Here is a 21,382-nt window from a genome sequence, read left to right on the forward strand (position 1 = left end):
AATTGACATCTTTGATGTTGTTGATTGTTCTGTAATCAACTGAATAAAAAACAAACTTTGGTTATTTCTTTTTTTTGAAGTTGAACCAAATCTCCATGTGCTTGAGCAAAACTTTGGAGCTTTGCTGTCCCCCACTGCAGTGGAACACAATCAAGTCTTGTTATGTGTTTTTCAGTACAGCCCCAGTCGGTCTGCGACTCCTCGCCTTGTCTAAACGGCGGGTACTGCTACGAACGGGATGGAGGCTACACCTGCGAGTGCAGATATGGATACTCTGGCAAACATTGTGAAAAAGGTAGAATAATTGATTAAAACATTCAGCAGTGCCTGCATATGAATCGGCTTTAAGCAGCATTCATAAAACATCCCTATGTGTTGTGCGTTATTACCCAGGCTCAAGTCCAACAGTGGCTTTTCATGCCCTAGGAAACATGCCATCACTCGTAATGCTCCTTGAAAAATTGCAATGCTGAAAGGCTTATGATAATTTGTATGTATGACGGAGTTATGGGCTATTTCCCCAAATTATGACTCGAATCTCAACGGAGTGGAAGAGATGTATTTTGTGTGATTTAAAGCTAGAGTGCTCTCTTCTTCAATGATTCCTCTTTTTGACTGTCTCTTTCCAGTTAGACTTAATACATGTGCGTCGAGCCCCTGTCGTAATGGAGGCTCCTGTAAGGAAGAGGGAGGGAGCTACAGATGTGTGTGTCCTTACAGATTTACTGGAAAACACTGCGAAGTGGGTGAGTACCACTCTACTATTATTATGACTAATATTTGGTTGCAGGTTTGTGTGAAAGTCACTTAGAGTCACCAAAATAATTTCAATTTGCTGAATGCCATGATATTTAGAGAAATAATATGTTAAGATATTTATGTCTTAATATTGTCAGAATCAGGCACGTACATACAGAATGATGTAGACTTCCTATATTTTTATATATAAGAAGTTTGTTCTGTTGTAACTTCGGACATTGAGAAAAAAAACATAAGTTTTTATTTGGTGTACGTAAACTTCTGGTTTCAGCTATATAAACAAACACTGTCCACTTCATAATGTACTGTTCTTTTTGCTGTCTGCTCAAACAGTAAACCAACCAATTACAGGGCAGCAACTCAGTGCATTCAGGCCTCCAGACGTGGTGAAGATGACTTGCTAAAGTTCAAACCAAGAATGCGAAAACAAGGGGATTTGAAATATTTTGAACGTTGTATGGTTGTTGGTGCCAGAGAGGCCGGCTCCAACAAGAAGCCTCTCTTTTTTTCCTTCTCAATAAAAAGATTGTTTTCTCGTAATTGTAAGATATTTTGGTTCAAGATGACAGCAAGCTAACAATAGCCCATAGAACCTGTCATTACAGCCGACATGCAGAATACCATCTGTAACACACGACCCTTTGAGCCCCGAAGCAGCACCAGACCACACGATATGTCACTCCTGTCAGTTAAAAGGAAGCTTATGTCAAAATTCACTTTAATTTAATTTTTGGGTTAATTTGGGGAAATTTAGAATTTTGTGTTTTTTGTTGCGCTCCTTGGGTTTCCATATTTTGGGGGTGATGTCAGCAGAAGCGTATTTTACAGCTTCTATTCATTTGGACTTTAAATTCAGGACAATTCTACAAGGAAATATTAGGGCCAAGCTAAGACTTGTTTTTTTTTTTTTTTATATATGTTAATAATATTCCAATAAGATATTTGTAATATTAGGAGAATAAAGTAGCCATTTTAGGAGAACTAAACACAAAAATACCAAAGCATAAGATCACAAAGTGCTCAACATTCCTTGTTTTAAGTTTTTTGTTACAAGTTTTACAGATAATACTTAATATAAATGCCTTTTAACACATATGCATCAAATAATTATCTGTAGCAGGACTTTGACACGGCCGTGCAAACAACTGCAACTATTTTGAAAAATGTAATTTGTAATTTCTTTTTAATTTCTTTTTTAAAAAGAAAGTGAGGGAAAAATGTTTTTTAATTCAAATCAGATCTGGTATGAAAACTACCAGAGATTTTTTCTTGAAGACATATCACCCAGACCTATGATTTACTCATAGTCAGTAAATTTGTGCAACAATAGACCTGAAATACGTTGCCTGGGCGGATCTTAATTTCATCTGCAATATTCAGATGGAAGGTCAGAATTTCTGTCATTAATTTCTGACTTGTGGTGGTTGATTTTAGTAAGATAATACACCACCTCAAACTGGTTTCTAGAACATGATGGCAATGCTGTACTCTAATGGCCTTACCAGTCAGCTGATCTCTATCTGTAGAGCACCAAAACTGCAGAAACTGAGTGATCATGTTCATATGGACCAAAATATCTAGATAATGCTAATGGTACCTTTGCCATGAATAATTAAGGCAGTTTGTATGCAAAATGACGTTCCTAATAAAGTGGAGGGTGAATGTATTATTCTTGTCATGTTCCTTTCTTGAACATTTCCTAATTTTTCTTTGATATTCAAATGTAAGCTAGCCTCGTCCTGTATGCCAGAAAAGTAAACTACGTCAGTACTTAAAAGAATGAATTTCATTCTAGTCCTTTCTTTGGTTTTCAGGAAAGCCAGACCCCTGTTCCTCTACTCCCTGCCAAAACGGTGGAACGTGTTTTCACTACCTAGGAAAGTATAAATGTGAATGCACTGATGAGTACAGCGGAAAAGACTGTCAAATAAGCCGGAGCTCACTACATCCCTCTGCAGGTAAGCAGACTTTGTGTCACCGGGCAACAATGTCTTAATCTCCCTCTGATGTTGACATTTGCAAGATGTTGCCCTGGACAGATTAGACGAGGCCAGAGGATATCCTGAGTTGTTAAAGTGCGTAGATATTAGCTTTCCATCTAAAGATAATCTTAGCAGTGTTGCTGCACTAGAGGCCCCACATTTACAAATATAGATGGCTGTGTAGGCTATATAAAGTAAGACGTGATTAGACATGGTGATTCATGTCTACACACTCTTAACAACAAGCTGGAGGTAATTTTAGCAGGACAAATACAGACGGTTCTCGATGGAAAGCACCTCCATAACCTTTGGTGTGCTTTGGTGGGAGACCACTGTGAGCGTCTTGTTACTATGCAGCCATGCTCGTATTTATCGGCGTGTTTGCGTTCGTTTTAGAGCTGGGCTGCGGGCCGCCCCCCCATGTCAAACACGCCGAAGTCCAGTTCTCCTCGACAACACCAGGCTCCGTTGCTGCGTACGTTTGCCATTCAGGGTTCACGTCTGTGCCCAGAGCCACGCAGAGCATTTGCGGCACTCAGGGAGAATGGACCCAGCCGCCCGTTTGTAAGGGTCTGTAGAACACAACAACACATGCACCCTCTCCAACCCCTCTCCAACCCATGTGAAAAATTGTTTTGTTCTTACAGTTGCTGCGTTTCCAAATGTGTGCAAAACTTTCTCGATATTCTGCTAATATCAAAGAACAGAAATTGCGATGAGTAAAATTTTACTGAGTAAAAAGCAGATTTAAAATCACATGTGAATAAGCCTGTGTATGCAATAAGTCATTTAAAAGTCATGGAGGCGATCGATGTAAACAGTTACAGGAGATGTATTCATATTTCAGCTTCAATGCTAGTGCTCATCAACAGCCAGGAGAGGAGACGCTGTTCAGGTGTTGGAGAGACAAACTTATGCTGGGGAGCAGCTACGTGTTTTAGCGAAATTGATCCTGCGAGAGCTCTGGTGGAGCCAGCTGCGCATTATCAAAGAAGCTCAGTGTCTACAAATAAGTGCACACTGCTGTATACAAACTGGCTTGAAGTGGAAAAAAAAAGTGCTTCCGTTGCATTTTTTTGAAATTCACAAAATTTGATATGGCTGAAAAACCACCTCATCCCGGCATGAAAACTTTTTATGCAAAAATTTTAGTTTCAAAATCGCCTTGTTTCCATTACACAAACTTATTTTGCACAACTCCAATTTGTGCAATTTTATGATCAATGAAAACGTTCCTAATTGAAGTTGAACATCCTTCAGTGGTTCGGAGTTATGCTTTACTTTACATGTACCTTAACTCAATTGTTTCTTTTTTTGACAGAGATTAACGAGTGCTTATCACAGCCTTGTCTCAACGGCGGTTCTTGTCAGAACAAGATTGGGTCCTACAAGTGTGTCTGCAAGAACGGCTTTAGTGGAAAACGCTGTCAGATTGGTAAGGCTTTCCGTAGATCCACGACATTCACAGAAACACAAAAGAATATTCACACGTATATAGCTCCTATATGTGAATGTTTCATTTCTTCTAAGACGCAAATGAATGCCTGTCTGAGCCCTGCATGAACAAAGGGACATGTGAGGATCAGTCTGGCTCCTACTTGTGTCACTGTCCACAAGGCTTCAAAGGACAGAACTGTGAAATAGGTGCAGTGGCTTTTCAACCACAAATATTGCACATTTAGCCACCGGCAGAAATAAAAGGACGAATTCTACCAATGTGCAAATGTCTGTGTGCAGAGCAAGATGGTTGTGAGTCCAGCCCTTGTCTGAACGGAGGCGTGTGTCGGGGTTACAGACAGTACTACGTGTGTACGTGTAAAGACGGTTTCTTTGGGGAACGCTGCCAGATGTGTAAGTAAACTTTGCAGAGTTTCTGATATTTACTTTGAGATTCTCACATTTATCTCTTAACTCCGTCAGAAACAGTGTTAAAGTTGCAAATGAGTTCTTCCCTTTTGTTTTTAGTCCTGTGTCCAATATCTAATTCTGAAATTTCGGTCTTGCGTTTAAAACTAGATTCCAAGGGTAATTTTGGGTCTGTAATCAATAAAAGAAAATGTCCAGATTGCACTGCATCAAGAACTGCCATTTATCAATCAGAGTATTGATCCCCAGACATCTTCAAACTGTTTAAAAAAAAAAAAGAGAGAGTTGCTACAATGTGGTAAATATGGTTGCTATCCCAACTTTTTTGGTGCCTGCAGCATTTAGTGAATAAAGACGTACAATTTCTCATTTTGAATGTTTGTTACATTATGTTCTGTTGTGAATAACATGTTGCCTCATGTGATTTGAATGTCTTTGAGTTTTTATTGTGTTCAAATGTAAAGAACCTTTCTGGCATTCGGGTTGTATTTAACATCCTCTCCTCAACCATCCACACGTCTTAGGGAGCATCCTGGTCAAAGTTTCTCCTGGGTGTTTCACAACCCCAACTGAAGTGCAGAGTAGACCAAGCTTTTGCTGCAGCTGCTTTGAAATTGTGGAATAGCTTACCTCTATGTATCCACACCGCTCAGGCTAAAGTTTGTGGAATCTAGCCATGTTTGTAAGTCCGAGTTACAAATCAAGTGGTCACATTTTGAGTTGCGGGCGAGTAATTTAAGCCTAGCTGATGGCAAAAAGTGAGCACTGCAATAATCAAGGCGATGGGTAATAAAAGCGTCTGACTGTCTTTGTATTGCTGTTGGAGGCAGTATTAGGCTTAACTCTTGTCAGATGCCTTAACTGGAAAAGGGATTATTTTACAAAATTGACTTGACAGTCAAGTTTTAATGTAGGATCCATTTTTATCCCTGTATTTATTATGAGGCATTTCTAATTGGACGCCAAGTAAGACAGCTCAGTCCAAGGACTCCTGTTAGGTCGGGACAACATGACTTCAGAGTTTTTCTCATTAGAATTTAAAAATTTCAGTGCCAACCAAATCCTACTGTCATCAAGACAATCAAGATGATGATGGACAGAACACCCACCAAGCTCACAGTTGTTTTTAAATGCAATACGAAAATAAATTTCACACTGAAAATCCAAAAGTGTCTATGGAGGACAGAGAAAAAAACTTGAACTGTTGTGCTCGCCAGCATTTCTTCTTAACTGTTAGAGTTGGATATAGTGATAGTATCTTTACAAGTAAGTGAGGTACATGAAGAGTGTATTCACACTCTTCATGTACCCTTTTAGTCCGCTTTAATTGAACTCTAATCTGTTTGCCTAGAAAGTTTAGTTCGTTTGGGGAGGAGAGAATGCGTAATCAAACTCTGAGAGAGACTAAAAATGCGAAATCCAGTCCGCCTAAAAGCCTACGTTTCAGTTCAGCTGAAGTGAACTCTGGCGCGCTTCCAATGCATATGCTGTCTCTGCTCCAAAAACAGGAAGAGGACTATAGCGCATCGCAGTCTGGGTAAATACAACCAACACAAACGCAAGAGTCTAATGTTAGAGAAAAGGCTCGTAGTATTTTACCAAAGACAAAAACAAATCCTACAACTGCTCCAGTTTGAAGCTACTCCATTTTTGTTTACATTTTGTGAAGAAGGAATTTGCACTCGTGTTTTCTTCGGAGAAGACACGAGTGCATAACCACTCGTGTCTTCTCCAAAGACCGAACTGACAGTGTATAACCACTGTGCCTTCCTTCAGTGGTTCTTGGTGCAGCGCCACCACAGGCGAGGGTGTGAACAGCAGTTTTTCAATTGGTTTAAATCGTTTGACACGGTGCAGCGTGAAAGCAAACGCCACTAGCTGAAAATGTAACAAATGTTGCAATTTTGGTCACAATCAAACAGAGTCTACCGGACTGTCAGGTGTGAAAATGCAAAAAAGATTTTGGATGCGTAGGAGCAAATGGAGTAATCGTGACGAAGCAAAACGGAATATTTTAAGTTCACGCTGTCTTTAATTCCATGAAGTCAATTAATTGTAAAAACAAAACAGACAAAAACCTAACCTTTTTGGTTTTTCGCATTTCCATACATTCCTCATCATTTTTGTGGTTATACACAAAACACACGTCTATTTCCATTGCTGTTCAGCATTAAATGGGATTAACATAACCTTTATGTCTCTTAGACTGTCGTCTTATTGCTACTGTTTGTCTTTGTCAACACCAAGTGGAGGACCCATGTGTGCTGAAACCGTGTGGAACTCGAGGCAGCTGCTGGAGTGACAGGAGAGGAAACTACAACTGTGTCTGCAAAGTGGGCCTCACAGGCAAAGACTGCGAGAAAGGTCAGTAAGGTCAACAATCAAACTGCCCTCACAAATTTATAAAGGCAACAATGTAGTTACAGAGTATCGTAACGGATTTGTAACCCTTTGAAGTTTTTCGCATTTTGTCACCTAAAAACCACAAACTTTGATGTATTTTATTTAGATGTTGTGTGGTGAACCAATATGAAATAGGGATTTTAGGACTGAAAATCTGAATTATTAGACTTGCATAATCTAATACTCCTAGTGCAACCAGTTATCTTCAGAGGTAGCCGATTGAGTCTGTTACATTCAATCCCAATAAAACACACTGACAGTTTTGGGGTTTTATATCGCAAAATGTGAAAATAAATTCAGAGACAAAGAAATTAAATTCAAAATTCAGTAAATTAATAAGTTAAATAAGCTCACTCTTTGAAGAATATGGAATTAATGAATTACATTTAATTTTCCTTTAGGATCAATAAAGTAGTGTATTTTTCAATTTGACATACTTTTTCAAAGCACCGCATTGTGTAGAATAAAAATTTAAGGTTGCTGCTGTTCCCAGACCTGTTGCCACCGTCTGGTCTCCATGTACTGCGCGTGGAGGAGAATGAGGTGGAACTGCGCTGGGATCAGCCGGACCACTCCCACCGAGTGCTCAGCATGTTCGCTGTGACCTATGCCCCCCTGGGCAACAGCACCCCCAAAACGGACTACCTGGACAAGCAGCGCTCCACTCATGTTCTGCGGGACTTGGTTCCCGGCATGCTGTACAACATTTCCACCGTCTCCATCAAACTCAAAGCCTACGGCAACGACACGAGCCAGCCTGCCACTGCGCTAATTCGCACAAGTGAGCATCTCCTTATGTTTTTTTTTGTTTTTGTTTTTTTTTATGTAATAATTTGAGTTTCAACAATCAAACTTTCTGTGCCAGGACCGCAGCGGGTGGAAAAGCTGCAGCTGGTCAATGTGTCGTCCTCCCAGGTCTGGCTGAGCTGGCTGGTCCAGGCTGCTCATCATGCAGCCGTCAGCAGGGTGCATGTCTCTTTGATGCCTTCAGATGGGACCGAGCCTCTCACTGTTGCGCTCAACTCGAGCGTCACCGAGCACACTTTCAGGTAAGACTTTGCACTAAATATTCCAGTGGCATCGTCGCAGCTCCACTCTTGTCCACTAGATGGAGGTGTTGATGTATTGTACAAGACAGAGTCCTTTTTAGCAGGCAGAGGGCAGTACTTTTTCCACAAATGTAAAGTTTCAAACAGCTCTGGACAAAACTAAGGATGAGTAAACACAACGTTTGTCCCTCCTTGGGTTTCACAGTTCTTTACAGGTTGCTCACATGTATACAGTGGATGTTTTGACTCAAAGTGGGATCAGGCCGGATGAATTTCCTTCCACCAGTCACTCAGCAGGACCTCTGCAATTCTGGACAAGTAAGTAGACAGTTTCTCAAACACTATTAGGTTTCAACATTGTTTCAACAATCTTTCCATTCACAAAGATTACCAACTCAAAGTTGTTGTACAGAAAACAAATTATGTAAGCCCTTTAAATCCTTATCCTAAACATCATGCTACCCAGGATCTGACCAGAGATAAAAATGTGTATTCTTAATGGGGATGCCGGTTATCCGTTGAGTTGATTGATCTTATCAGTCGACTATAAGCAGCCATTTTCTCAAAGACTGAGTGTTCTCTTGCATAAAGAGGGCCAGCCGTCTTTTCATAACATGGTCTACATTTTTCAGAATATGCTGAATTTAGTATCCGCTATGTTAAATACTGACTGAATAAATAGGAAATTGCAGTTTTCTCATATTAATAAACTTAGACATATTTATAAATATAACAAAACAGGAACCTCACAGGTTGCTAAGTAAAAAAATAAGGGATGAAAAGAATAAAATACATGAAACACTTGATTTCCCGTGAACAGAAATGTTTACAGATGATGCTACTGAAGGAAAGTTATTACTTTGCTTCATGAAACATATTACGTCATTACAGCTCTAAAGACCAGCATTACTTATTGGCATCCATCACGTTAATAGTTTTTCTGCATTATGCCTCCACTTTTCTGTCATCACATCCTCAATTTTAAGCAGCTTGTTGAGTGTTTATACTTCAAAACAAAACAATGTAAAATGCGATTTGAATCCCATACTGGACTGTTTGGACCGTTTCTCTTTCCTATTTCGTGATATTTCCACCATCTTTGTTTCTGTGTCAACTGGCTCTGTTTAGGGATGACCAGTGGCGCCCTCTGCTGGGTAGCAGCCAAACTACAACACTAAAAGAAGGTCCAAGTGGACGTTACTACTAGTTAATTGATTAGAACTAATTTAATTGAATAAACCATTAATCGACAATTAATCTTAAGTCGATTTACATCCCTAGTTCTTTTTTTGTGAAAACGTCTGTGGAGGACCTTTCCCTTGTGTTATGAGAGATTTATATGACACAAGTTAAAAAAAATTAATAATCTGACCATTTAAATGTTTTACCCCCAGGGCCTTATCCCCCACAGAATCTGTCCCTGTCGCATTTGACCCCCAATTCAGCGCTGATCACCTGGAGCCGCCATGCGCGACACGTCCCAGATGGCTTTGTGATCAACGTAACTCGTGGTCTGAATACCAGGAGTCGCTTCCTGCCTAATGGGAAGTTGGGGTTGTACACACTCCGTGAGCTGACGCCAGGACATCACTACTACGTTGCTCTCATGTCTGTCAAAAACACAGGACAGGAACAGATCCACAGCATACCGCAGCACTTATCTTTTACCACCTGTGAGTTACCGTGCCTACTGCTCTGTCTCTCCACAAATGTTAATAAGTTACATTTGAATTACTCTGCTGTTGTTTCCTTCCGCTAACCTAGTGCCAACGCAGGTCAGACCTGGGAGGAGGGAGCGGCCCACAGTAACGGGACTTGGGATCCAGACCGGGCGCGTATTTCCCACATCTCACCCTCAAGACCTGGGCGGCAGCACAGAAGAGCTGTTCAGGTATTAGCAGGCGTCTGATCACAGTCCACTCTACCCTAAAACATGAGCATCAGCAGCAGGTCCACTGTAAAAGCTAAGCAGTGTTTGTTCCTGTGCTGCAGATACACTGAGCTGGTTGACCGGAGGGGGAAGATAACGGCTAGGTTTTCCCACTTAACGCCGAAAGTGATCCGACATCGTACCAGTAAGTTCAAACGATAGTGTGAATATTTAAAAGATATTGAAGGCGTTTTACTTTAAGACAATAGTTCCAGTCTCCTCAGTATGCTTTGTGCAATTTATTATGTTAGTCGGTCAACTTTATTTGCATTTCAGCAACAAGGCAGTTCAAAGTGCTTCACACCATAAAATCATAATTCGGTAACCAATTATGAAACAAGCAATAAACATTATATTTTGTCAGATGCCATCATCAAAATCATCAAGCAAATATAAATCAAATATGTTGATCAATGTTCCAGCTGTTATAAATCAAGGCTCCAAGCAAGGTGGGGATTTAGCCTTCATTTAGAGGAACTCTAAACTAGAACAACTGGAAATGTTATTATTTTAACATAATAAAATGTATAATTTAATGTTAAAACCACAAACCGGTGGGGTTTTTAATGTTTTTGAAGACAATTGGTTGCACATAAATGTATTCAGGGGTATCAGATAATAGGTGTGAGGGATGACAAATGAATGCCACACATTTGAGGTTTTTATCTGTAAAAATGTTTGAAGACCATGCTCACTTTTTATGGCAGCTTTTTTCTTTATTGAGGATTTCGGATGTTTCTTTCACTTCCTGCAGCATATAGGCTAAACAGTAAAACCTTTTTCCAGATGTTATCGTTTGCTCTCGAGAACAGATTTCCTCTTTAAGATTCTCCACCAACTTTAATGGCGCTTTGACAAAACATCGTTTCAGGACGAGGAATGTATACAGTGCCTGCCAGTGCCACATCTAAACTCAGTCAGATTCATCATGGAGTAATTCGTTAATTTCCTCGTTTCGCAAAGATACATGACAGGAAATGTTTCTCTTTTTTTCTTTTCGTTTTGCCTTGCAGGACCTCCACCTATCAGATTAGAAAAGATGGAAGAAACAACAAACAAAATTAGCCTTGCACTAGAGATTGAAGAAAAAGCTTTGAGAACACAGCCTGGTAGGTGTTTCATTTTACTCTCTCTTTCTCTCTTTTTAATTAAAATATTTTAGCAAAAAATAAAGCACAAGATTCCTGGTTTGGTGGACTGGAGTAGAGCTGGAATCTGTCAGCGGACGGTATCAGCTGTGGATGATGTGAACTAGTGGGCCTGAAACACGAGACTGAAGCTCATTCTGCTCTGAGGGTTTTAATGGCAGCTGCTGTCTTTAGAGTCGCCCCAGGACTGCCACAGTCTGATCTGCCAGAACGGAGGGACGTGTGTGAACGAAAGGGGCTCCGTCGTGTGCAGCTGTGCGACGGGTTTCAAGGGCAGACAGTGTGAACTGTGTAAGTATGTGTTTGTCTTCTTGTACTCCACATACAAACCACATGATCCAGACTCTGATCCCAGTTGACACTGGTTTTTACGTCTTGTGTTTATTCTCAGTCTTTAGTCATATACACTGTGAAACTAGTCCTTAATTTAAGCATCTGCTGATTTATTTCCAGGTTTAAGTTCTCACCTACAATCAGTCGTAGTGAGTCTTCTGAACCTGAAATAAAGTTTATCTGTTCTAGTTGGATTTTCAGGCCTTCTGGTTGAGAAAGAAACATTTTCTCTGAAAGAAAACAATACAGGTCAGGCTAAAATCTCCCAGAATATTTTGGGAGAATGTGTGACGCTCTGAAAACAGTGGTGGTGGCAGCATCATGGTGTGTGGTAACTTTTCTTCAGATGGACTAGAGGTTTTTGTAATTAAATCACATTTTTTGAACTTCGGTTTTCATCCCGAAACCTTCTGAAGTCAAAGAGAAATTTTTAAAAGTCAGCATCACAGTGAGTCCAAATCCACTTAAGAATGACTTAATGAGAGGAAAGTTAAAGTTTTGGAACGGCCAACACAGGCCTCAGACGGAATCTGACTTTTGCAGCCAAGCTGTTATACCTTTCAGTTGTATTTTTCCCTCAGATTTGTTCATTTTTATGTTGAATAATGCAGGAAAACTGTTAAATTATAGATATATATTTTCAGTAGAGCTGATTATTAATAGAGCTGGTAAACAGTGGTGTGCATAGCTTTAAGCGACACTGTGCTGTCACAATCTAACAGATAATTATGCTTCAAAATTAAGCATTTTTTTATACGAACTATAAAACACAATTTATTTCTTATTTAATGCTTTCCATTGCTCAGCATCTGAAACGTTATATTCTAAAGACGTAGTCTGTTTTCATTGGGTAATTTTTAGACCACGAGTCCCAGTTTCCCATCAGTTTTAACAGAAATTTTCCATTTTATATAATAAACCGATTTTTGAATGTTACAAAAGCCATGAACAACGGTTCATTTCTAACTGTTTTTTACCTTTCTGTGTATAAGAATTACAGGAACTAAAATGTTTACTTCCAGTAGGATTATCGATTTGGATACATTTTCAGTAGTCAGAAAATTCAAACCCCTTTAACTTTTTCACGTTTTATCATGTCCCAATCACAAATTTTATTTATGCAGAGAAGCAGGGATTTAGGGAGAGAGTCACAGAGACAAATCCAGTTCAACCAATTTAATAAGGAAGTAGATGGTCTAGTGTGATGATGAGCTGTAAATACACGCCACAAAACCAAGCATCATTTTCCTCACACTCCACAGTTTTTCACTTCTTTTTGTTGCTCTATAACAAAGCGTCACAACAAAATTCATTATTTCTCGCGCGCGGTTGCAACGTGACAAAATGTGAACGTTTAATGGGTGCAAATACTTTTGCATACTGTACACTTGGTGTTCAAGCTTCATTCAGAATGTTGAGGCAATGAAAGATTGAAAAAAATTTTAAACGGTATGACACCCAACAATCAGCAATGACCTCTTATATCAGCTACCTACTATAAAAATAATTCCTAAAGATTATAAACTGCTTCCTCCGATTAATGAGACAATTTATTAAACCCGCTGAAGAATAATGTTCCAAAACGTACCTTAGAACAAAAGATTTCATCGCTGTTGGGTAAAAAGCCTTGTATCTCCATTTTCTTGTGAAAATGATATCTATTGATCTCCTTTTACAACTGTTTGTTGTTATAAGAACATAGAACATATGCGTTCTTTACAACTTCCTGGAGCCAAAAAGACACAAACGAAAAGTACGGAAAAGTGTTAAAAAGCAGCTGCTGACCAAAAAGCGCTCAAGTGAGGGAACACACTTTCTTACCCCTGTACTAAAATCCCAGCTCTGCCAAAACAGAGGAGGATTTACAAGTTTGACTTTTCTTCTAAGAACACGTTGATGAAGGAGACACTGGACATACCCCTTGCTCCCCTTAAATCTTGCTCTGCACCCAAATATCCAGTGTCAGAGTTGTTTAAACATTCCTGTCCTAAAACCCATCCGTCAGCCAGCGAGAAGGGCCCGGTTCCATCCCGCAAGACCCCTAAGCCATCTAGCAGGCTTGTTCCCCGTCCTGGCAGCTCTTAAGGCATTTGTGTGTCCGCTGTGTTTCAGTTTGCCAGCGAGTGCCCCACCCATGCACCCGGCTCTACTCTGAGACTAAAAGCATACCTGTCTGGGAGGGCGGAGTGTGCCACTATCAGTGAGTCCTGCTACTTTGTCTACTTATGCAGATTCCGGATTATGAGGAATGTGGGGAGGGGGGGGGGTTCATTTCCCAGCGGATCCAGTGAATCTGAGCTTTTCTTCCTCGCAGGTACAAAAGGACATATAAGGTACAGCAGGACGTGTGCTATCGGGAGATTTGCGAGCCAGTGAAAAGTCAAAGTAAGCATAACAAGCTGTCTGCTCACAAGTAACTTTATAGTCATCTAACTAAATGGAAACACTTGTATCTTCTTTCCTAACAGCCAGAAGAGCAAGCAGACACCAGTAATGGTGTTTTTTGGTTTTTTACAAGAAAATCAAAGTAGGTTTTAACATCGTTTCTGCCTGCCTCAGCAGAACGGCACATTATTTTCAACAAAACAAACTGAAGTTTCTGTCATTCTTTCCACTAGAGCAAGCTGGATGCTGATGAAAGTCATCACTGTCATGTGGAGAACCTCCTAGCTACATTTTTGGTGTATATAATCTACTTGAAGTATCTGATTATGGTGATTCTTTTTTTTTTGTGCTGAGAACCCCTGTCAAGACCCACTGTAACCAGTTCACAACTGTTTGCTCATCCGGATACAGAACTTCCACCCCTGAAGTTTCATTTGCAGGAAAAGGAAGGGATCGACAGACGACTGACCCCCACGTTATTTATGACGTTTGCTGGCAGGTACTATTTTCACACGTTTTAAGCAAATTTGGATAAGAGACCTTATATACCTCATTTCCATGCAGAGACACAAGGAGAGGGTTTTATTTGTGCTCCAGCTGCAGGTTTGTCCCTCAGGGAAATAATCACAGAATGCTCAGAGTCCCTACATTTTCCTCATGTGTCCTTATGAAACAATAGAAAATGTACAATACATTCTCACCACAGCCCATGAATTGATCTCCTCTGCCAAGTGTTTTCTATGTAAAATATCTTACTCTGTCTTAGCGGGCATCACTGCTTGCTACTCTGTAAATAGTGTTTATAGATCATTTTGTAGGTGGATATTTTATTAATAAAAATGATAAAAATGGTTTGAGATTTCTTTATTCTTTCTGAATGTTAGAAAATAAGTGGCTTTCTTTCATTATATTGGAATAAAGTTCTATATTTTTAAGTCAAGCCACTGAGGATGGTTCATTTTAAGGCTGGTAAACCATACTGTTTGTTTGGCAGTATGCTTTAGTTCATTATTCCAATAACAAAAATGCAATTGTGACCCATTATCAGTTTTTTTAGCGGGACAAGTAGGTTTTTATCTGAATTGTCTAGTTAGCATATTGATAGCATCTGGCCTTTATGAAAACCTGATGACTCCAGTAAGAATCCTACTCTTTTCTGCAGTCCTCTAACAGTGAATTTTTTATATATCTAATTTTTTATTAACCTTCTATGAGTGGTGACTGTATAAATATTACTCCTCATCCAGACTTTGGCCAGTGGCTAAAATAATTGAGTGTCTGTGTCATGTTATATTTATACTGTAGGGCAACAGAAACTCAGGAGTTACTATTGGAAATCCTCCAGAAACCTTTGTCAATGTATAATAGCAAAGTATATAACAAGAACAGTAAAAAAAAGTTTTAGATTCATTTCAAAGAGATTGTTAGCAGTAATTGTGCCATTGGATATGTCTTAATCTGTATATAAATGCTCATTTCTTAAATTAAAAGTTAGATTTATTTAAATAAAAACATTGTGTGAGACGATGTTATAAAAAAAACTTTTTTAAGGCGTGACAGAAATGTTTTTCAAGGGCACCACTCTCTGCAGTCGTTTCATTTTCTACGATACCCTCAATTAACAAGACATGGAACTGTTATTATCATTTTGGAATAAAATGTAAAATTAGCATTTTTTCCCCCCCTATTTATATGTATTACCCTACACAGCCCACCTCTAATTTCAGACGTTCCGTCATTATGATAGAAAATCTGAGAGCACAAGTCAAGGTGAGGTCCTGCATTCGCACTCTAAAGCCTAATCTCTTCATAATTCAGCTAATGCATATAGTTATACGACTGTTCAGTGTAAAATACCATAAGTATGTCTAACAATGTGATTTACTAAAAAGATCTACAATCTTAAAAGTTGTCTACTTTTAATCTGACAAATGCGCCTCATTGGGACGCATATTCCAACATTTACAGTATAGTCAGAGCATTTATGGACCTTCGTTTTAACTCGAACGTGCCTGAATCGGACGTGTTTAAGAAATATTTCCCACAGCACCTGAAGGCAGCACTCAACTCTGCGGTGGGAGCAGCGAGCGTCTCCGCGGCCCCCCTCCTCCCTGCTCCGAGTGAAAACTGAGATAGTGAGGAAAAAGCAACGGGAGGACATACCAAGGAGGGAGAAGGCTTCATGTATTAGCGACTCTACTGCTTTTGGGTACTTTTTTCACCCTTGTTTCGTTTTAAACCGCACAAATCAATGTGCATCAATGTGGCGATATCCAGTACGTCCCTTATTCGGCTGGAAAACGTCGTAAATCTGAGCGCGAGCACGGTGAACGACAGTCTGACCACCGAGGGTTAGCACAACTAAACTCAAATTAGCCTCCTCTGGCTAACTTAGCCTGTTTCAGCACGAAAGAAAAGACTTTAAAAAAAACAGATTTGTGGCTAACATAGTTACAGTGATTAGTGACGCTGCGGCGTAATTTAACTCGTAATGTTTCCTCCACGGATTAACTTCACGGACGGATGAGAAAGAAACTATCGACTGTTGAGGAGGGAACACAACAGCGAGCCAGACGACCCGACCACTGCTATGTTGGGGTTGACTGTGAGCGCTGGCAGCCCGTCTGAGAGCCGGGGCTGGCCTCACTCGGTGCTGTGGAGGCTCGGGGGCTTCTTCTTCCTGCTGCTGCTGGAAGGCGCCGGCTGCCTCGCCAGCCACAGCATTCCCTCAGGCGTCCACATCAACAACAATAACAACAACAACCCCCGTGTCAACATTTACATGAGCGTGGAGGAGGTGAAGAAGTTTCTAGGTAAGTAGGCCTTGTTATAAAGTCAGCTGTGAATGTATCCCAGTCTGCCTGTGTTTCTATTTAAGGTATTCATACTTAGACGTTAGCGTCTGGTATTGGGATGTGATCAGATAACACAACAAAAACAGCAAGTAACTGAGGTGAGAGGAAAACGAGAAAAATAATTTTATTTTGGTACTAATGAATAAAATACATTGCGAGCAAGTTACCCAAATAACACTACACATACCATCCACACGGTGAAGCATAGTGACAGCTGTGTCATGCTGTGGGGTTGTTGTTCTTCAGCTGAGTCAAACTTAATAGAGCTAAATACAGAGTAAAACACAGAACTTGAGAAAGAGGAAGAAGTTAACCTTCCAGCACTAAATGTACAGCAGGAGCAACAGTCCAAATTTTCTTTAGATCAAAGTATAATCACGTGTTAGATATTACCCTCTCAAAGTCCTGACCTAAATCCAGTTGGGACTCCTGGACCAGCATTCATCCAGACCGACTGAGCTTGAGCGTTAGACTCTGCCTGATAAGCTGGCAGGAAAAAGAACCCCCAAGACTTTTGACTGTAATCATTTTATTCAAAATATTGGCTCAGCTAGGCAAAGTACAGAGCTACACTTCTCTGGTTATTTGTTAAAACTGTGTAATTGTCCTTCCTTTTTCTCAGTTTTGCGCTATCTTGTGTTTGACATATAATCAGAATAAAATGCGCTGAATTTGTGCTTGTATGACAATATCCTATTTTCTTATGATGTCATACTTGATAATAAACATTAGAAAGAAATGTAATGTAATTATGGTTTAGTCTTTTGCCCATAGAAATCAGGATTTGCTTCTTAAATATAGGCCTGAAAGGAACGATTGTTTCAGTAATTGATTGTTCTGTAGATTATTCTGATGACTAATTGAATAATTATCACATTCTACAGATTGTGGTTTCCGAAAAGATCATTCTAATCCACGTCTGCAACTAAGGATTATTTTAGTAATCGATAATCAGATAGAAAAAAATCAACGCAAATATTTCATTTAACCACTTAAGCTTATTTTACACAACAGTAGAAATGCATAAAAATACAAAGAGATGAGGGTCATTTTCAGCCTTCAGTCAGTTCAGTGTTTTAATCTGAAATGAACTCATCTTTGTGTAAGTTTTTTTTTTTTAATTTGTTCCTGCTCGTCTCTTCAGATATTTTTGCTGGCTATAAACTAAACCCAATTACCAGACGACTATATATAGCAGAGTAATTCACACTTAATTAAAAAGGTTTTTCAATTTCCACTTAATCAAGAGGAGGAACAAAACGGCCTTGAGGCTTCTCTAATGTTTGCGTTAAAGTACAGGAGAAAAAACATACACAACACAAACAACATGCAACCTCCAAATCCTACATTTTGAAGCCTCTGAAACAAAGTAGTTTATGACGTGGTCGTCTGTTTTAGCACAGCTGTACACGCTCATGTCTTTGGTGCAGTGTGTATAATCTTTGGCCATATCAGTCATTTCAGCCATATATGGTGGCAAAAAGACAAAAAGTGATGAAGCTGTGAATTACTCTGGATGTTTGATTTTTTTTATTTTATTTATCTTTTTTGCATGTAATGGCATGAGGTTACTCTCTTCTTGGATGCCTAGTCTAAGTCAGTGTATGCATTGCTCCTTAGCTGTTGTTTTAGGGTTTAGACCGTGTGGGAGCGGCTCCTTCCACATTAACACAGAAACTGAAGCAGCGAAATCAGAAGAAGGTTTTCGACTTTTGCCGGAGTTCCGTCAAAAATGAGTTGGTCATCAACCTATAATCGCGTTAGCGTTTGTTCGTGGATCAACAGCGATATCTTTTTCTATTTAGTGGATTTATCAGCAGGTAGAAGTAGATGGTGTCACAAGACTATTGTGTTAGCCCGGTCATTCAGTGACAATGCAGTTATTCAGAGCTGGTAATCATCAAACAGAAGGACTGGTTTGCTTGTGATTATATTTAGTTTGCTTTGATGCTTCAACTCATTCAACGCCAGACTGAACAGCCATTGTGAAAGGGAAATGCGCCATCATCCAGTATTTATGCTTAACATATTAAAATGTAATAAAAGAAACATCTGGTGACTCAAGTGAATGCTGCGTCAAAGTTTGACAGTCCAACTAGGAAAAGACTGAGTAAAACGTTTGATGGCCGTACATTGATAACGGCCATCAAAGCACCAATTCAAACCTGTTTTCTTGGTTGTCTGTCACACATTTCAGCAACAAGGCAGTTCAAAGTGCTTTACACCGTAAAAACATCATACACCATACAGCCAATTATCAAACAAGCCATAAAAGTTACATTTTGTCAAAAGCCATCATCAAGTGAATACACATCAAATATATTGATCAGTGTTACAGTATCAGCTCTAAACCTATCGGGTTTTTAGCCTTGATTTAAAGGAACTCAGTGTTTCAGCAATTTTGCAGTTTTATGGAGGTTTGTTCCAGATTTTGTGGTGCATAAAAAACTGAATGCTGCTTCTCCATGTTTGGTTCTGGTTCTGGGGATGGAGAGCAGACCTCAGAGGTCTTCTGGTTGTTGTTGTTGTTGTGTCTGGAGGGTTGACACAACAACAACAACGGGTCTATAATGTATTTTGGTGATCAATATACAGTTTATTAGTTTTTTGTTGCTTAAATCAGAATCATTGGTGGTGGATCTCACTGCTGTCTAACATTAGGTTTCAGCTCTCCTCTCCATTGAAGCTGCAGTCCAGTAGAACATTGATGTTTTTTCAATTTTTTTTTATTATGTTTTACTGGCTGGTGAAACTTTGAGACAATTTTACATTTACTCCCTTCCCGCTCGTTCATATTTTCTCTGTGCAGAGACCGAAACACTGAGGCACTTCTCTAAGCATCTCTGGTTGATGCAGGCTTTGCATAAATTTTCTGCTTTTGGAGCAGATGATAACTTTTCCAAGCAGCCTGACTCCCCAGGGTTTGGTAAGGAAAACATCCTACCTCAGCTGAGCTCTGGTCCAGGGCTGACGGGCCGGCGGCATCGCTTAATTGCTTTTCCATGTGACTAGCGGGTATTGAACCTGAAGCTCGTGTTGGATTCACATTCTTTTCTACTCTTTCATCTCCCACATCAGTTCTTCACTCACATAGGCTGTTAGGATTTTAATGGGGTTTCTGAGATTGCACTGATATCGTTTATCATGATTTTGTACAAATCTATTTTTGAAGTCAAAGATTGGGGATTTTTTTTCCCAGGTTTGGTTTAACTTCTCTCTTCCTTAGAAGTTAAGCCTGAAGCTTAGCCTGTCTCAATAAGTGATGAGTCAGCTAAAAACATGATAAAATAAAACAAGCTCGATCATTTTCATGCTGATGATTAATATGGTTTTTTTTTTAAAGGTAATTTTGTCCGCAGAGACATCATGATCCATTGATCTATATGACTTTGTGTTTAATGCCTTGAAATTGAGCCTCTGTCTCTTTATTAAGCTCTTTTTGAAACTCAGCCTTGACAAAGTCATCACAACATGGCTCCTCTATTAACGCTTTGACAATGTTTTTTAATCAGGATTGCACTGAGAAGTAGCTGCTGTAATGAGCTCAGCAACTCCACCAGGTGTTTGCTAATTGCAACTGGCTAGTCTAAAGGAACTGAGTGGTGGAGTTGCAGGGGAGGGCTGCTCTGTGAGGCCGGAAGCCTGGAAACTGTGGGGGAAGCTTTGTCCTCGAACGGGACGCTAGGTCCAACCAGATGTTTTGCACAGCTGAATGGTTGCCTTGGGAGATTAAAGGATTTCTCAAACATGAATGAAAGAATCAAAGCAGCACCCAATGTATGTTTTCGATGAGAGAATAACATTACAAATGATGTAATAAAAAAATTGATTTTACATAATACCGCCCCTCTAATGGTGACAAAACAATTTGTTTAATCACTGGAATCCTGTTTCTCTCCATCATGTGCTGCACCATGTACTTCATGCTTGAGCCTTTTGGTTTAGTTCTCAGATTCAGAAATACTCTGATTCAAACTGTCTGTGCATTTTGAACAGCTCAGGGCATGTCGGGTAGTCTCTCTCTCCCTCTCTCTCTCTCCCTCTCTCTCTCTCTCTCCTCCTCCAGAGGCTGAAAGGCAAAGCCCAGGCTTTGGAAAAGAGGCATGATTGGCAGCAGCATTCATTTCCTTCATGCCACTCTTCAGGAATCTTCTGGCTAAACAGAGGAGCTCCTGCTTTCACATCTTTTGTCTGAGCTGCTCCTGCTCTCATGAGGTTCTGTAAAACTGAAAACCTTTGTGTGTGTGCGTGCGTGTGTGTGTGTGTGTGTGTGTGTGTGTGCGTGTGTGCGTGTGTGCGAGTGCGAGTGTGTCTGTATTGTTGGCATTCTGGATCCCAGTCACATTGTCCTTTCTCCATTTTTCATGTCAAATGATCTTGAAATGTTTCTCCTGTTCAAGTCTAGGCTGTGGAAATACTGTCTAAACAGTTAGACGAGATATATGAAACATATTTTTGTAGCTTTTATTTAATAGATGATACATTTTATAAGGAAATGTATCTCCTTTTAAACTATAAAAAACCAAACAGTTCTTCATCGAACACTCCAGCGTTTCAAAACGAGAACGCTGTTCCAAAAATACCCGAGCAGGGTTGGTGTGTTTGAGGCGTCGCCTAAAGATACATCCATCCATGTTGACACAAATGAGCAACTACAGTTTTTTTATATATA

General features: G+C 39.8%; 2 protein-coding genes across 5 annotated transcripts in view; both read left to right on the forward strand.

The window, feature by feature from the left end:
* Positions 1 to 14,707, forward strand: part of sned1 (sushi, nidogen and EGF-like domains 1) — a 34,507-nt gene extending 19,800 nt beyond the window's left edge. For 2 of the 3 annotated variants that reach the window (XM_008407699.2, XM_008407700.2), the window contains exons 12-31: positions 176 to 295; positions 630 to 746; positions 2,574 to 2,717; positions 3,138 to 3,311; positions 4,063 to 4,176; positions 4,272 to 4,385; positions 4,479 to 4,592; positions 6,855 to 6,971; positions 7,504 to 7,791; positions 7,876 to 8,059; positions 8,265 to 8,377; positions 9,454 to 9,732; positions 9,824 to 9,950; positions 10,052 to 10,134; positions 11,003 to 11,098; positions 11,312 to 11,428; positions 13,583 to 13,670; positions 13,785 to 13,855; positions 13,939 to 13,997; positions 14,089 to 14,707. In XM_008407699.2, the coding sequence (XP_008405921.1) occupies positions 176 to 295; positions 630 to 746; positions 2,574 to 2,717; positions 3,138 to 3,311; positions 4,063 to 4,176; positions 4,272 to 4,385; positions 4,479 to 4,592; positions 6,855 to 6,971; positions 7,504 to 7,791; positions 7,876 to 8,059; positions 8,265 to 8,377; positions 9,454 to 9,732; positions 9,824 to 9,950; positions 10,052 to 10,134; positions 11,003 to 11,098; positions 11,312 to 11,428; positions 13,583 to 13,670; positions 13,785 to 13,855; positions 13,939 to 13,964 (2,486 nt within the window). In that variant the 3' untranslated portion in view covers positions 13,965 to 13,997; positions 14,089 to 14,707. The remainder of the gene's footprint in view (positions 1 to 175; positions 296 to 629; positions 747 to 2,573; positions 2,718 to 3,137; positions 3,312 to 4,062; positions 4,177 to 4,271; positions 4,386 to 4,478; positions 4,593 to 6,854; positions 6,972 to 7,503; positions 7,792 to 7,875; positions 8,060 to 8,264; positions 8,378 to 9,453; positions 9,733 to 9,823; positions 9,951 to 10,051; positions 10,135 to 11,002; positions 11,099 to 11,311; positions 11,429 to 13,582; positions 13,671 to 13,784; positions 13,856 to 13,938; positions 13,998 to 14,088) is intronic. The other variant, XM_017304524.1, reaches the window with a different exon arrangement.
* A 1,224-nt stretch (positions 14,708 to 15,931) lies between these two features.
* ryk (receptor like tyrosine kinase) overlaps positions 15,932 to 21,382 on the forward strand; it is a 40,024-nt gene continuing 34,573 nt past the window's right edge. For both annotated transcript variants that reach the window (XM_008407695.2, XM_008407696.2), the window contains exon 1: positions 15,932 to 16,668. In XM_008407695.2, the coding sequence (XP_008405917.1) occupies positions 16,446 to 16,668 (223 nt within the window). In that variant the 5' untranslated portion in view covers positions 15,932 to 16,445. The remainder of the gene's footprint in view (positions 16,669 to 21,382) is intronic.

The sequence above is a fragment of the Poecilia reticulata genome, linkage group LG4 (genome assembly GCF_000633615.1).
Source record: "Poecilia reticulata strain Guanapo linkage group LG4, Guppy_female_1.0+MT, whole genome shotgun sequence".
Lineage (NCBI taxonomy): Eukaryota > Metazoa > Chordata > Actinopteri > Cyprinodontiformes > Poeciliidae > Poecilia > Poecilia reticulata.